Source organism: Halichoerus grypus, chromosome X (genome assembly GCF_964656455.1).
Source record: "Halichoerus grypus chromosome X, mHalGry1.hap1.1, whole genome shotgun sequence".
NCBI lineage: Eukaryota > Metazoa > Chordata > Mammalia > Carnivora > Phocidae > Halichoerus > Halichoerus grypus.
In genome coordinates this window covers 46301610-46314892 of record NC_135727.1, presented here as the reverse complement: position 1 = coordinate 46314892, position 13283 = coordinate 46301610, and the positions used below count along the sequence as shown (strand labels likewise).

Genomic DNA, 13283 nt, shown 5'->3' with positions numbered 1-13283 from the left:
TTTCCAAAGAAGACATACAGATGGCCAACAGGCATATAAAAATATGCTTAGCATCGCTATTTATCAGGGAAATGCAAATCAAACCCACAAGGAGATATCATTTCATACCTGTAGAATGGGTATTATCAAAAAGTCAAGAAATAACAAGTGTTGGTGAGGATGTGGCGAAAAATGAACCCTTGTGCACTGTTGGTGGGATTGTAAAATGGTGTAGCCACTATGGAAAACAGAATGGAGGTTCCTCAAAAAATTAAAAACTACCATGTGATCCAGAAACCCCATTACTGGGTATCTGTCCAAAGAAAACAAAAACACTAATTAAAAAAGATACATATACCCCTATGTTCATTGCAGCATTATTTACAATAGCCAAGATATGGAAACAACCTAAGTGTCCATCAATGGATGAATGGACAAAGAAGATGTGATACATACACACACAATGGAATATTAGTCAGCCATAAAAAGTAAAATATTGCCATTTGTGACAACATGGATGAAACTTGATGGTATTATGTTAAGTGAAATAAGTCAAACAGAAAGACAATTACCACATGGTTTAACAGATATGTGGAATCTAAAAAGCAAAACAAACAGAACTCAGACTCATACATACAGAGAACAGATTGGTGGTTGACTGAGGGGAGGAAGATTGGGAGGAATGGTTGAAAGGGATCAATAAGTAAAATTTCCAGTTATAAAATAAGTAAGCTGTGGGGAGTATAATCAATAATATTGTATTAACTTTGTGTGGTAGCAGATGGTAAGTAGATTTAATGTGGTGATCATGTTGTACACTTGAAACTAATATATTGTATGTCATTTATACTTCCATAAAAAAGAAGAAATAGATTAAACAAATAGACTTATAACAGGTGACGAGATTGCATTAGTAATAAAAAATATACCCACAAATAAAAGCCCAGGTCCAGATGGCTTCACTGATGAATTCTACCAAACATTTACAAAATAATTATTATCAAATCTTCACAATAAGAGAAGTCATAGATTAGTAAATTCTGTAAGATTTAGCCCATTTCTTTTTATCTTTTGTAGCAAAATTAATTCCTTGGTTGAATATGATTTTGGTGATTCTTTGTGTGGCACTATTCAGGTAACTAAGACATGCTTATGCTGACAGAAGTGTTATGGACAGTAAAGGCAATTCTTTATCTGATATGCATATCTATTACTGTAAGGAAAAATATTCTGACTCCTCTGTGAAAGAAGGGTTCCAATAATCAATTTACCACTTGGCAGGTAGTTGGCTGCACCAGGAAATGTTGCCAAATACATGGGTCAGCATTGTCCTCTGCTGTGGGAGTTTTGGACAGCTGGCAGTGGCAGTAGCCAGGTCAACCTTGGTAATAGGAAGGCAATGTTGTGGAGCCCAGTCATAGTATCCAACTTGGTCGCCATGACACTTAGTGTATGGACCCATGGAGTTTCAGATGGAGAGTAATATCTTCAGGAACTGTACTTAGTGGATTATGCCTAGGAATCTCATACACATCTAGTTTAGGTGATTTAGATGATGAGATTTCAACTTTTGAGCTAATGCTGTAATGAGATGAGATTCTTGTGAATATTGGGAGAAGGTGAAGATGTTTTGCATTTGGGAAGGAAATGAATCTTCAGGAATCAGAAGGTGGACTGTGGTAGGCAGAATTTTAAGATCGCCTACCAAACTGCCAGCTGGTTTGCATACATACCTTCTTCCAGTTATTTAATCAAGCACTAATCCATGTGTTTCTGTGAAGCCGTCTGCAGATATAATTAGTGTCTCAAATCAGTTGACTTTAACATAGGAAAATTATCTAGGTGGCCCTGACCTAATGACATCATCCCCCTCCCCGCTTTTTTTTTTTTTTTTTAGAGAGGGAAGGGGAGGGAGAGAGAGAATCTTAAGCAGGCTTCATGCCTAGCACAGAGCCCAATGTGGGACTTGATCTCACAACCCTGAGATCATGACCTGAGCCAAAATCAAGAGTCAGATTGATTCCCCCCAGGCACCCCATATTATCCCTTTAAATAGGGGTCTAGAGTCAGATACAGAGAAGTCAGAGATTAGAAGCATGAGAAAGAGTCAATGTGCTGTTACGGGCTTGAAAATGGAGCAAGCCTTGTGGTAAAGAATGTAAGCTTTTATAAGCTGAAAACAGCTCAGCTGTTAGCCAGTAAAAATGTGCAGTACCACAGTCCTATAGCTGCAAGGAACTGAATTCTGAAAACACCTTGATGTCGGCCTGGTGAGAGCCTGAGCAGAAAGCACAATCATACATTGTAAGACCTCTGGCCTACAGATGTGTGAACTAATAAATGAATGTTTTGTTAACCTCAGTGTGTCGTAATTTGTTGTGCAATAGTAAATTATTATATCATGGGATACAAAATCTGCACTGTTATTAATTTTCTAATTTAAATTTTTCCAAAGTCCCTGATCAATCTTTTAATCATTGCATATTGGTCAGAGTAGATCCATACCTACAGCCATGAAGAGTTATATACAAAGACCCATATGAACCACATAGCATTCTACCTACTGGTAGCATGTTTCTTTCCCAGTGTTTCTCTGAGTCATTCCTGAGTGGGGTTATAGTGCAGCAGACATCCATTTACATCTACTATCAACATACCAAGAAGATAGATCCACAAACTGGATCATTGTTTTATCCCTCTTCTAACTGGTTATGAGGAACTCCCATGAGGCCATACATGACAGTTGAGAGATAGAGACAATGAAATAGCAGGAATTGGTATCATGTAATTTACTTGTGCCATTTTTATGTACCCAAGTCCAGTCTTTTAATCCATTTGCCAGTGCTCACACAAAATTTTACTATTCAACAGAGTAAATAGAAACAAATTCATAATGGGTGTCTCATTCATACAGAAAATTAATACCTCATGGCCAGGTGTTAAGTCTCTACCAGGGTCTGGTAGCAAGTGAGCACCTTCTCAAATGGAGACTAATTGCTGAAAGAAGAGGGCACGGTTTGCTCAAAAACCCTAGGAGTGTGTTTTTTTAATTCTATTATTGGGGATTTTTAAGGCTGCATAGACTCTGTATAGCAAGAATATAATACAGTTGGGTCTGTAGGGTCACGAGGCTGAAGTGTCAGAGAAACTTGCACTGTAGCCTGGACCTACTGTAGATTTTTTTCTTGCTCTGGGTACCACTTAAAATTGGAAACCATATGGAGTCCAAGCACAAAACCAATATGATATATGTTGTCTCTAAAATCTAAGGCCCTGATTCCCACAGGCTAACTGGAGAAAGATCACCTGCAGGTAGCTCAACTGTTATCCCTCCATGGCAGCTCCTTAGCCTGGCCTCCCACTGGCAGACATACTTACTGTTCCTTTATGACGCTGTACTCCTGTGGCATACACAGTCCTCCACTGGGTCCCTTTACAGCACATATACCACAGTTGTTTAGTTTCACTTTACAGAGCTTGTCTTCCTGGGGTTGAGAAGTTCCACCCTGTCCAGCCCAGGAGCTCTCCTTGGTGCTGGTAAACACTGTTAGACAATTAAAATTATTTGTCCAAAGTTAAGTATGTAGATAGGGGCTAAGCTTGGGGAAAAACTTAGGGTTCCCAAATTAGTCCTTATTATTTATGCTTTTATTAAATACCTACTATTTGTCAGGTACTGTGTTGCGCACTAGGGTTACAAATATGAAATGGGCTGGATAAGTTTTGAGATGCAAAGAATCCAATAGTGTTTCTCAGTTTTTTAAAACCACAGCCCACAGTTAGAAATATATTTTTGTATCACAACTCATGTTACACACACACACACACACATCTGAAATACAAATTTCATATAATAGTCACCATACCTGCAATTTGATATTTTCTATTTGCCTTTATTCTATCTTATTTCCTTAACAATTTGCAAGTCTTGATTCACTGAATTAAATTCAAGACTTACCAATGCATGGGAAAGTGGTAACTGCAGTCTGACAAACATGGGTCTATTTAATAATCTGTGATGTGTATCTTATATGGTGCATATATTTATACTTTCAGGTACATATTTTATGGGAAGGTGGGAGTGGAGAGCCTGAAAAGAGTCTCCATCTAAGCCAGTGGTTCTCAAACTTAAATGTGCATAGGGATCACCTGGGGGTCTTGTTAAAATGATCCTAACTCAGTAGGTCTGAGGTAAGGTGAGATTCTGCATTTCTAATTAACTCTCAAGTGATACTGATGAGCTGGTCCATGCACCATATGATCACCAATAAGGATCTAAAAATAAAATATATTTAAGGGTTGGCTGAATTGCTAAATTGGGGCCTGAAAAGTTTCCTGGGAGAGAACTCAACCCAGGAAAGAGAGTTTGCAGATATTAACCTGTAAGAATAGCACAGCTTTTTAAAAAAAAGATTTTATTTATTTATTTATTTATTTTTATTTATGAAAGAGCATAAGTGGGGGGAGGGGCAGAGAGACAAAAAGACTCCCCACTGAGCCCTGGACCCAACGTGGGGTTCTATTCCAGGACCCTGAGATCATGACCTGAGCTGAAGTCAGACACTTAACCAACAGAGCCACCCAGTCACCCTAGCACAGTTTTATCATACAGATCTTTTTTTTTCCTGGTCTAGCCTGCAATATCTGAATTTGATGAGGATATTCATGTATGCAAAAACACACAAACCAAAAAAATACACATAAAACACCATTGCAAGTAGCACTGGTGGGATATTCACAGGTGACTGAATAACTATAACTCAAGTGGGGAAAGAGCTTTATTCACACTTCTATAAGGGTCAAGGGTAGGTGGGCACTGGCTCTAGAGAAATTGATAGGGCTTTGGCACCTAGGCCTCCAGATCATTAGACAGTATCAGTAATAAGTACAGAACCCAGGAGAAAGGGCACAGTGCCCAGCAGACATGGAAGTATCCAGGAGACAATGACATTCATCTTCTAGCTGCCTAGATTTGTTACTGGGCACAGGTGAGATCTTCAGTCCTGCTCCAAGTGTCTGATTCCATCCATATACCTGCTGCTGCATGGGAATGGTGTGGGAGCCCCCCCCCCACACACACAAGTATCTGGTAGAGGCTGGGTTACAACAGAGCTCACATACTCAGTACCTCTAATCCACTTGGCAGGCCCATGAAGCAAGTAATATCCCCATTTCACAGATGACAACATTGACCCTTATAGCAGTGGGTCTGTTATAACTGTCAGGTTGATTCTTCTAGCTATTAGTCCTAGAAATGTGAGTTTTACTTATTATTGTATGTTCTGACAACAGGAATTTTAAGTGTCTTCACTGCCCTCTTAAACTCACAGAACAGTTCAATCATTTACCATGTTTTCTTTTCTGATTTTAGTTATTTTTTAATTATGACAAACATAATTCATATATTTAGGAAAAAGAGATGAGTGACCAAATAAAAAGAATCACACATGGTGGGAGCCATAGGATGGTAGAGGACTCAGAAGGAGCAGCAGTGCTCACTGACATGGTTACAACTAGGGGAAGACATGGGGTTGGGCACGTCTGCTGAGGAATGCCATGGAAGTACCTAACCATGAGGTGATTGAACTCATTTTTGAGTATGGGTGAGTCCTATTTTGGCTACCATGCAGGAAAAGCCATTGCTTACTTTTTAGTGTAACACACTTTCAGAGTTTTCTCTGCACAAATGCATTATGTAAACATTATATTTTTACAAAAAAATGGGCTGATACTGCATATGGGGTTCTGAAAGTGGTTTTATCTTTATTGTTATTTTGGAATGTACCATGAACATCTTTTCCATGCACATGGATGAAAATTCCCTACTGAAAGGCAGAGAGCATTATAGTTGGATCAAAAGGCTGCTGGTAACAAGAGTGACACCTAAAACAAAATATCAGCTTAAGGTTAAAGCACATAGCCTGGCAAATGCCTGCCAGGGAAAGCAGCGGCAGCAATATTCTCATCAGAGAAAACAAAATTGAAGGCCAAAGGCATTAAAGATATGGGATATCATGTAAGCCTCTTTGGCCCCTACCTCCACCCCTCACCCCCCTGACACCTCGTTGCCCCCTTGGGGCAAATGGATCCTGTACATCTCTTTGCATCCAATGAAAACCACCCATTTTCTGTTTTTTCCTTAGCTCTTCCTGAGCCCTTGACATATCTCCACATTCTTTCATCATCTCCTCACTGCCCAAGTGCCTTTCCTGTAAGTCCTCCTGATAGTCCTTGGGGGAATCATCTGTCCCCCTGTCTGTTTTTCTTTTTGCTTTCCTGGGCACGTAATCTTCAGCTGGGCGCTTCTCTGCAGCCCGTGGCTCACCCTCGGGTTTTGCCAGGGATTCTGGTTTGCCCTCACAGTGTGGTTTTCCCTCATTTTCAGACTTGCCCTGCTTTTCTTGCTTTCCCTCATCTTCTGGTTGTCCCGCATCATCTGGCTGTCCCTTATTCTGGAGCTTTCCCTCATGCCCTGGCTTCCCCTCCATTTCCAGCTTTTCTTCCTCATCTGATTTTCCTTCATCTTCAGGCTCTACTTCATCTTCTGGTGTTCCCTCGATTTCCAGCTTTCCTTCATTTTCATTGTAGAGTTTTTCCATGTTGAGATTTTCCCTTCTTTTCCTTGTCCTGCGGGGTAGGGTGGGATAGGGGGTTAAGAGAAGTCAAAAGAGACAAGGGAGACTGAGGACTTGGAGGTGGAGTGCAGGTGCTGATAGTACTGGCATCCTTCCCCTTGGCTGGGTTCCCCTGACCTGCCCAAGCCCTCCAAGTGTGTCTTCTGCCCCCCCCCCTTACCCCACAATTCATCCCACACGTGAGAGCCAACCATTTCCCTGGCAGGCCCTTTGCACCATCCGTCGGTGTGGCGGGGTGGGTGCAATATACATGGTGGTGAGATGGGCAGTGGGACCCTCAAATTCTGCCCAAACTGTGCCCTCCGCACCCTCCCCCCACCGTTCCTGTCCAGTGGTCTCCCTCTTTCACTAACCTGCAGGGATTCTGGACAGGTTCCTCCTCCTTTTCTAGCCTTGCAGAGTGCTGGGGACAGACACAGAGACCTGCAGACAGAGAGGAGACAGGGGCAGGGCCTGTGCACTCAGCCTACTGAGGTTTCTTTCCCGAATCTGAGTCCTACTCAAGCAACATTTCCCTCTCCTACCTCCCCCGCATCCCAGCCGCCATTAATTTTCAGGCCTCAGACTCCAGACCAGGATGCTTTCCAAATGGTTTGGGTCTCTGTGTCTCCCTCCCCTGCAGGCAAGCCGCCCACCCCCACCCCCTTTCCGCGGAGGTCAGTATTTCCTTTTAGGTGCAGAGTGTGAGAGGGTGTTATTTCTAGAATATGCCTGCATTTCACTGTCGCACTGCGGGGGAGTCTCCTCCCATTTCAGGTCCAAAAATGCATGGAGGGCGCACAGGAGGGGCGTCGAGGAGGCGGAGGGGTGCTCTCTCCCCACCTGCCCACGTCCGCGCTGCATCCCCCTCCCCACCGACCTCCCGGACCCCTCCCCGCCCCGCGCAGCTCACGGATCCTACTGCCATCCACCTCCACCCCAGCCCGGGGCCGCCAGCAGCGCCCACCTTCACACTGACCTGCGGGGCCCGGGGCAGGCCTGCGCCTCCTCGGGCTCGCCGAAGCCCGCTCGCCCCTCGCCCGCCGCCCGGGCAGCTCAGGGAGCTGGTTCCGCGCGGGCGACGGGAGCGGAGGGCGCAGGGACCGGACCGCAGGGCGGGCGAGCGGGCGGGCGCGGGGGCTGCTGCCCACGTCGGCGCCCAGCCGGTCACGTGAGCGCCGCGTCACCCGAGCTCGGTCCCCCACCCCGCCCCCTCACCCCCATCCCCAAGGGACCGAGCAACCGCACACGGTGGGGGGCGGGGTGGCAAAGGGGGAATCAAGGAGAGAGCAGGAGCCCGGAGGCTTCCCGACCGCAGGTGCTTTACCTGGCGCATCTCAGGTCCTCGCACAGCATCCCTCTGCGATGTACGTCATTGCCAGGTGTGACCGCTGATCACAGGGACGGTACCCGACTTTGCCAGGAGCGCTCAGCAGCTGAGTCCCACAGGCTGCTTTCAAGACCGGCTCTGCCTGACTCCAGAGCCCAGGTAGTAGTGCCCACCGGGAAGCGGTGCTACCGCCTTGAGTAGCTGTGTTCCTGGGCCTCTTCTCTCAGTCCACACGTTCTCTCTCCCTGAGAGATTTCTGTTCATTTCCCTCTAAGCACAGATGATTCTCAAATCTCCATCTCCAGGCTATTTCCTCCCCTTAGCCCCAGACCCTTTTTGCCAACTGTCTATTGGATACCACTGCTTGAATGTCCCCGAGGGACCTCAAAATCCATATACCCCAACCTGCTTTCAGCAACTTCCTTCTCACCTTCTCCCTTCACTTCTCTTCACACTTGAAACTTGCACTCCAATATTTGACCTGTTCTCATGTAGAATGTCAGCTAAAAAAGAAAGCATTAAAATATTTTTTTTAAAATGTATCACAGATGAACAGATCTATCGTAATCCTTGGTCTACAACACAGTCTTTATCATTAACCCTTTGTCCCTCTTTTCTTTCCTTTCCTCCCCTTTATTTTTTTCCCCTACCCTTCCCTTTCCTCTTTCATACCGTGAAACCACCACCCAACTCAAAAACTAGAAAACTGCCAAAACTATATTGTTACAGTGTAACACATATACTTGGTTTTGACATTGTGACTATAATGTGTCTTGGTTTGGATCATGTTTATCCTGACTGGAGTTAACTGAACTTCTTGTATGCATAGATTAGTGTGTCCCCTTATGAGTAATTTTTAGCTTTTATTTGTTCAAAAATTCTTCCTGTTTCTTTTTTCTCCTTCTGGGATTCCTATCATGCATATGTTAAGTATGCTTCATTGTGTCTCCTGGTTCTTATAGGCTTTGCTCATTTTTCTTCATTCTTTTTACTTTTTGCTCCTCAGACTGGATAATCTCAATTGATCTATCTTCAGGGTAACTGATTCTTTCTTCTGCCTGCTCAAATATGCTGTCAAACCCCTCTAGTGAGGTTTTCACTTCAGTTATTTTCAGCTCCAGAATTTCTATTTGGTTCCTTTTTATAATTTCTATCTCTATATTCTATCTTTCTGCTGATAGTTTATATTTGCTGAGGCATTTTCCCCTCATTTCCTTAGTCTTTTGTCTATGGTTTCCTTTAGCTCTTTGAGTGTATTTAAGAAAGTTGATCTCAAATTTTTTTCTAGTTTGTCCAATACATGAACTTTCTTATACTCAGTCTAATAATTTTTTTCTTTCCTGGAAATAGAGCATACTTTCTTGTTTCTTCATATGCCTCACAATTTGTGTTGGAACCTAGATGTTTTGTATATTAGAGAATGTCAACTCTGTAAATTAGATCCTCCCGCTTTCCAGGGTTTGTTATTGTTCTTTATTGTTGGTTCTTTCTTTGTTTAGTGACTTTTTAAAATATATTTTTTTAATTCTGTAGTCTTTGTCATGTGTGGCCACTGAAATCTGTGCCATATTAGCTCAGTAATCAATTGGTATTTGGACAGAGTTACTTTAAATGTCTAGAGCCAACAGAAGAAAAATACTTTCCCAGTCTTTGCAGATGAGCTCTGAGTTGGGGTATTTTTAATGCTTTACTTTCTGCTTGTGCAGACCTTAAGGCCAGCCCAAGGTTAATGTTTAGGGTCTTCTCTGGCCTTTCCTGAGCATGTGTCCAACCTTGGGTATGGACATATACTATTTGATTCCTTAGTATATGTGAGTTTTTAAAGTGCTTTTTCCTCCATGTATGTCTTTTCCCCAACTTCTCATACTTATACTTCTCAATCTGTCTATTGTTTATCCCAAATGTTGTTCCTTGCCCCAGGCTGTTTGTGGTAGGCAGACAATTTAAAATTTCTTACCACAAACAGCAGCCTCTTTTTTCACCAAATTTCCCCCTGGTTGTTACAATTTTTATTTTACTAGATTCCAGAATTCTACAAAAGTTGATTCTGATACTTTCTGCCAGCTTATTAGTTGCTTTTGGGAGAGGGGTCAAGTCCCAGAATTCCATTGCCATTTTCAGTAAGGTTACTTTTCTTTCTATTCCTATTCCTATTTGTCAGTGTTGGTAGTCTGTGTCTTCATTGGAATTTGTCTCTTTCATCTATCTTGTCTTACTTATTGTCATACAGCTGTTCATAGTATTACTGTATAATCCTTTGTAAACCTTTAGAGTTAAGAGTCATGTCCCCTCTTTCATTCCTGATTTTAATAATTTGAATCCCTATCTTTTTTTTCTTGGTAGGTCTAGCTATAGCATTGCCAGTTTTTTTTTTTTTTTTTCCTTATATTTTCAAAGAACCAGCTTTTGGTTTTAGTGATGTTCTCTATTGTTTTACTCTTCTCTATTCCATTTTTTCCACTCTAATCTTTACTATTTCCTTCCTTATGATTTCTTTGGTTTTAAGCTGATTTTTTCTAGTGATTTAAGGTGAGAATTTAAATTATTGATTTGAGATTTTCATCTTTTTAATATAAGGATTTACAACTATAAAATTCCCTCTAAGCACTGCTTAACTACATCCCATAAGTTGCGGTATGTTGTGTTTTCATTTTTATTCATCTCAAAGTAGTTTCTAATTTCCCTCATGATTTCTTCTGATTAAATGTAAACACACTGTTTCATTTCTACATGTTTGTAGATTTTTCAGATTTCCTTATGTTTTCAATTACTAACTTAATTCCATTATTCTCAGAGAATATTATTTGTATGATTTCAATCCTTATAAATTTATATGGTATTTTATTATGGCCTACTGTATGGTCTATCCAAGAGAAAGTACCATGGGTGCTTGACAAGAATGTGTATTTTGATGCTGCTTGGAGTATTTTATAGATGTCTGTTATCTAGTTGGTTTGGTTTTATTCAATTGTCTTCTTTTCTTTTCCTTTTTTTAAAGATTTTATTTATTTACTTTTGAGAGAGAGAGAGAGAGAGAGAGAGAGAGAGCGCACAGGTGGGGGTGGGGAGGGAGGGGCAGAGGGAGAAGCAGACTCCCTTCTGAGCAGGGAGCCTGATGTGGGACTTGATTCCAGGACCCTGGGATAATGACCTGAGCCAAAGGCAGGCACTTAACTGACTGAACCACCCAACTGTCTAATTTTCTTGTTGATACTCTTCCTACTTGTTCCATCAAGTTTTTAAAGTGTCATTTTGAAGTCTCCAGTTGCTATCATCAAATTATCTGTTTTTCCCCTTTTTTTCTGGCAGTTTTTGCTTCATGTATTTTGACATTTATATATGTTTACACATGTTTTAATATATTCCTAATGGGTTGACCTTGTCATTATAAAATACCTTTCTTGTCGAATAATATTTTTTGTCCTAAAGTCTATTTTGCCTGATAGTAAAATAACCACTACTCTTTTCATTACCCTTTGCTGGTATATATTTTCCATCTTTTCACTTTCATTCTATTTATTTCTTTGAATCTAAAGTGTTTCTCTTGTAGAGGGTATGGAGTTGGATTATGCTTTTTTTGCCCCATTCTGCCAATTTCTGCCCTCTGAGCGGAGTGTTTAATCAATTTATATTTAATGTAATCATGGATAAGGTAGGATTTACATCTGCCATTTTACTATTTGTTTTCTATGTCTACTGTCTTTTTTGCTGCTTTATTTCTCCACTATTTCATTCTTTTTTTAAAAGACATTTTTAGTATGCCATTTTAATTCTCTTGTTGTTTTTTAGAAGATTTAAAAAATCATGTTCTTAGTGGTTGCCCTAGGGATTAAAATTAACATCTTAAAACAATCTAATTTTGTCATTTTTAACTTAATTTCAATAGTATTAAAAGGTTTGTTCTAAAATATCTCCATTCCCGGGCGCCTGGGTGGCTCAGTCAGTTAAGTGGCTGCCTTCAGCTCAGGTCATGATCCCAGGGTCCTGGGATCGAGTTCCACATCAGGTTCCCTACTCGACAGGGAGCCTGCTTCTCCCTCTCCTCCCTGCTCATGCTCTCTCTCACTATCTCTGTCTGTCTGTCTCTCAAATAAATAATAAATAAAATCTTTAAAAAAATAAAAAATCAAATATCTCCATTCCCTCCTTGCTCCTTTGTGCTATTATTGTCATAGAAACTACACGTTTAGCCATTGCATACCCATAAACACTGTTTTATAATTATTGTTTTTATGCAGTTTTCCTTTAAATCAAATAGGAAAGAGTCACAAACATACATTTATACTGTCTGTATTAATTTTTTATTGCTGCTGTAACAAAGTACCACAAAGTTCATGGCTTAAACAATAGAAGTTTATTCTCTTACAATGCTGGAGGTCATAAATTTGAAATAATTTTATGGGGTTTAGCCAAGGTATTAACAGGGCAATACTGTCTTGGAAACTTTAGGGGAGCATCCATTTCCTTGCCTTTTCCAACGTCTAGAGCTGCATTTCTTGATTTATGTCCACTTACTCCATCTCCAAAGCCAGCAACATAGCATATTCAAGTGTTTCTGCTTCCATCATTACATTGCTTTCTTCCTCTTCAATGTCAAATTTTCTTCTGTCTTTCTCTGATAAGAACACTTGTGATTGCTTTTGGGCCCCACCCAGAAAATCCAGTATAATCTCTCCATCTTGAGATCCTTAACTTTATCACACCTGTATGAGTATCTGTGGGGAGACCATTACTTAGCCAACCACTTTGTCTTTTATATTTACCTATTTTAGTTACCTTGCCAGTGGTCTTTATTTCTTAATGTGGATTCAAGTTACCATCTAGTGTCCTTTGATTTGAGCCTTAAGGACTCTGATTAATATTTCTTATAGAACAGTGAAACTGTTTAAAAATTCTCTCAGTATTTGTTATCTGAGAATGTCTTTATTAATACTTAATTTTTAAAGGAGAATTTGTTGGTTAAGAAATCTTGGTTAATATTCATTTTCTTCTGCATTCTGAAGATGAATTCTCACTGTCTTCTGATCTCCATGATTTCTGATTAGAAGACCACTGGAGATAAGTGTTTTTCATCAAATATGAGAAGTTTTGGTTATTGTATTTTCAAATGTATTTCCTTGTTGCTTTCTTTTTCTCATCTCTTTCTGTGATTCCTGTTATATCTATGTTGGTATACTTGATAGTGTCCCAAGGTTCTGTGTCTCTATATGCTCTCATTAATTTTTCTTTCATTTTTCAGACTTGAAATCTTTATTTACCTATTTTTAAGTTTAATGATTCCTTCTTCAGCCAGCTCAAGTGAATTTCTCATTCCAATTATTTTCTGTTCAATGGGGAAAAGACTATCTTTTCAATAAACA

General features: G+C 40.7%; 1 protein-coding gene across 3 annotated transcripts; it reads right to left on the bottom strand.

Moving 5' to 3' along the window:
- Window positions 1-5717: 5717 nt before the first annotated feature.
- On the bottom strand, window positions 5718-8305 carry LOC118546656 (transcription elongation factor A protein-like 3). Of its 3 annotated transcripts, none has more exons than XM_078063905.1 (3): window positions 7921-8305; window positions 6968-7037; window positions 5718-6606 (listed from the first exon to the last, which is right to left on the bottom strand). In XM_078063905.1, the coding sequence occupies exon 3, from the start codon at window positions 6576-6578 to the stop codon at window positions 5976-5978; it is 603 nt and encodes a 200-aa protein (XP_077920031.1). In that variant the 5' UTR covers window positions 6579-6606; window positions 6968-7037; window positions 7921-8305; the 3' UTR covers window positions 5718-5975. The 3 variants fall into 3 exon arrangements, with proteins under 3 accessions (XP_077920031.1, XP_035965406.2, XP_077920030.1); XM_036109513.2 differs by lacking the exon at window positions 7921-8305 and adding an exon at window positions 7561-7776; XM_078063904.1 differs by lacking the exon at window positions 7921-8305 and adding an exon at window positions 7573-7776.
- Window positions 8306-13283: the final 4978 nt, after the last annotated feature.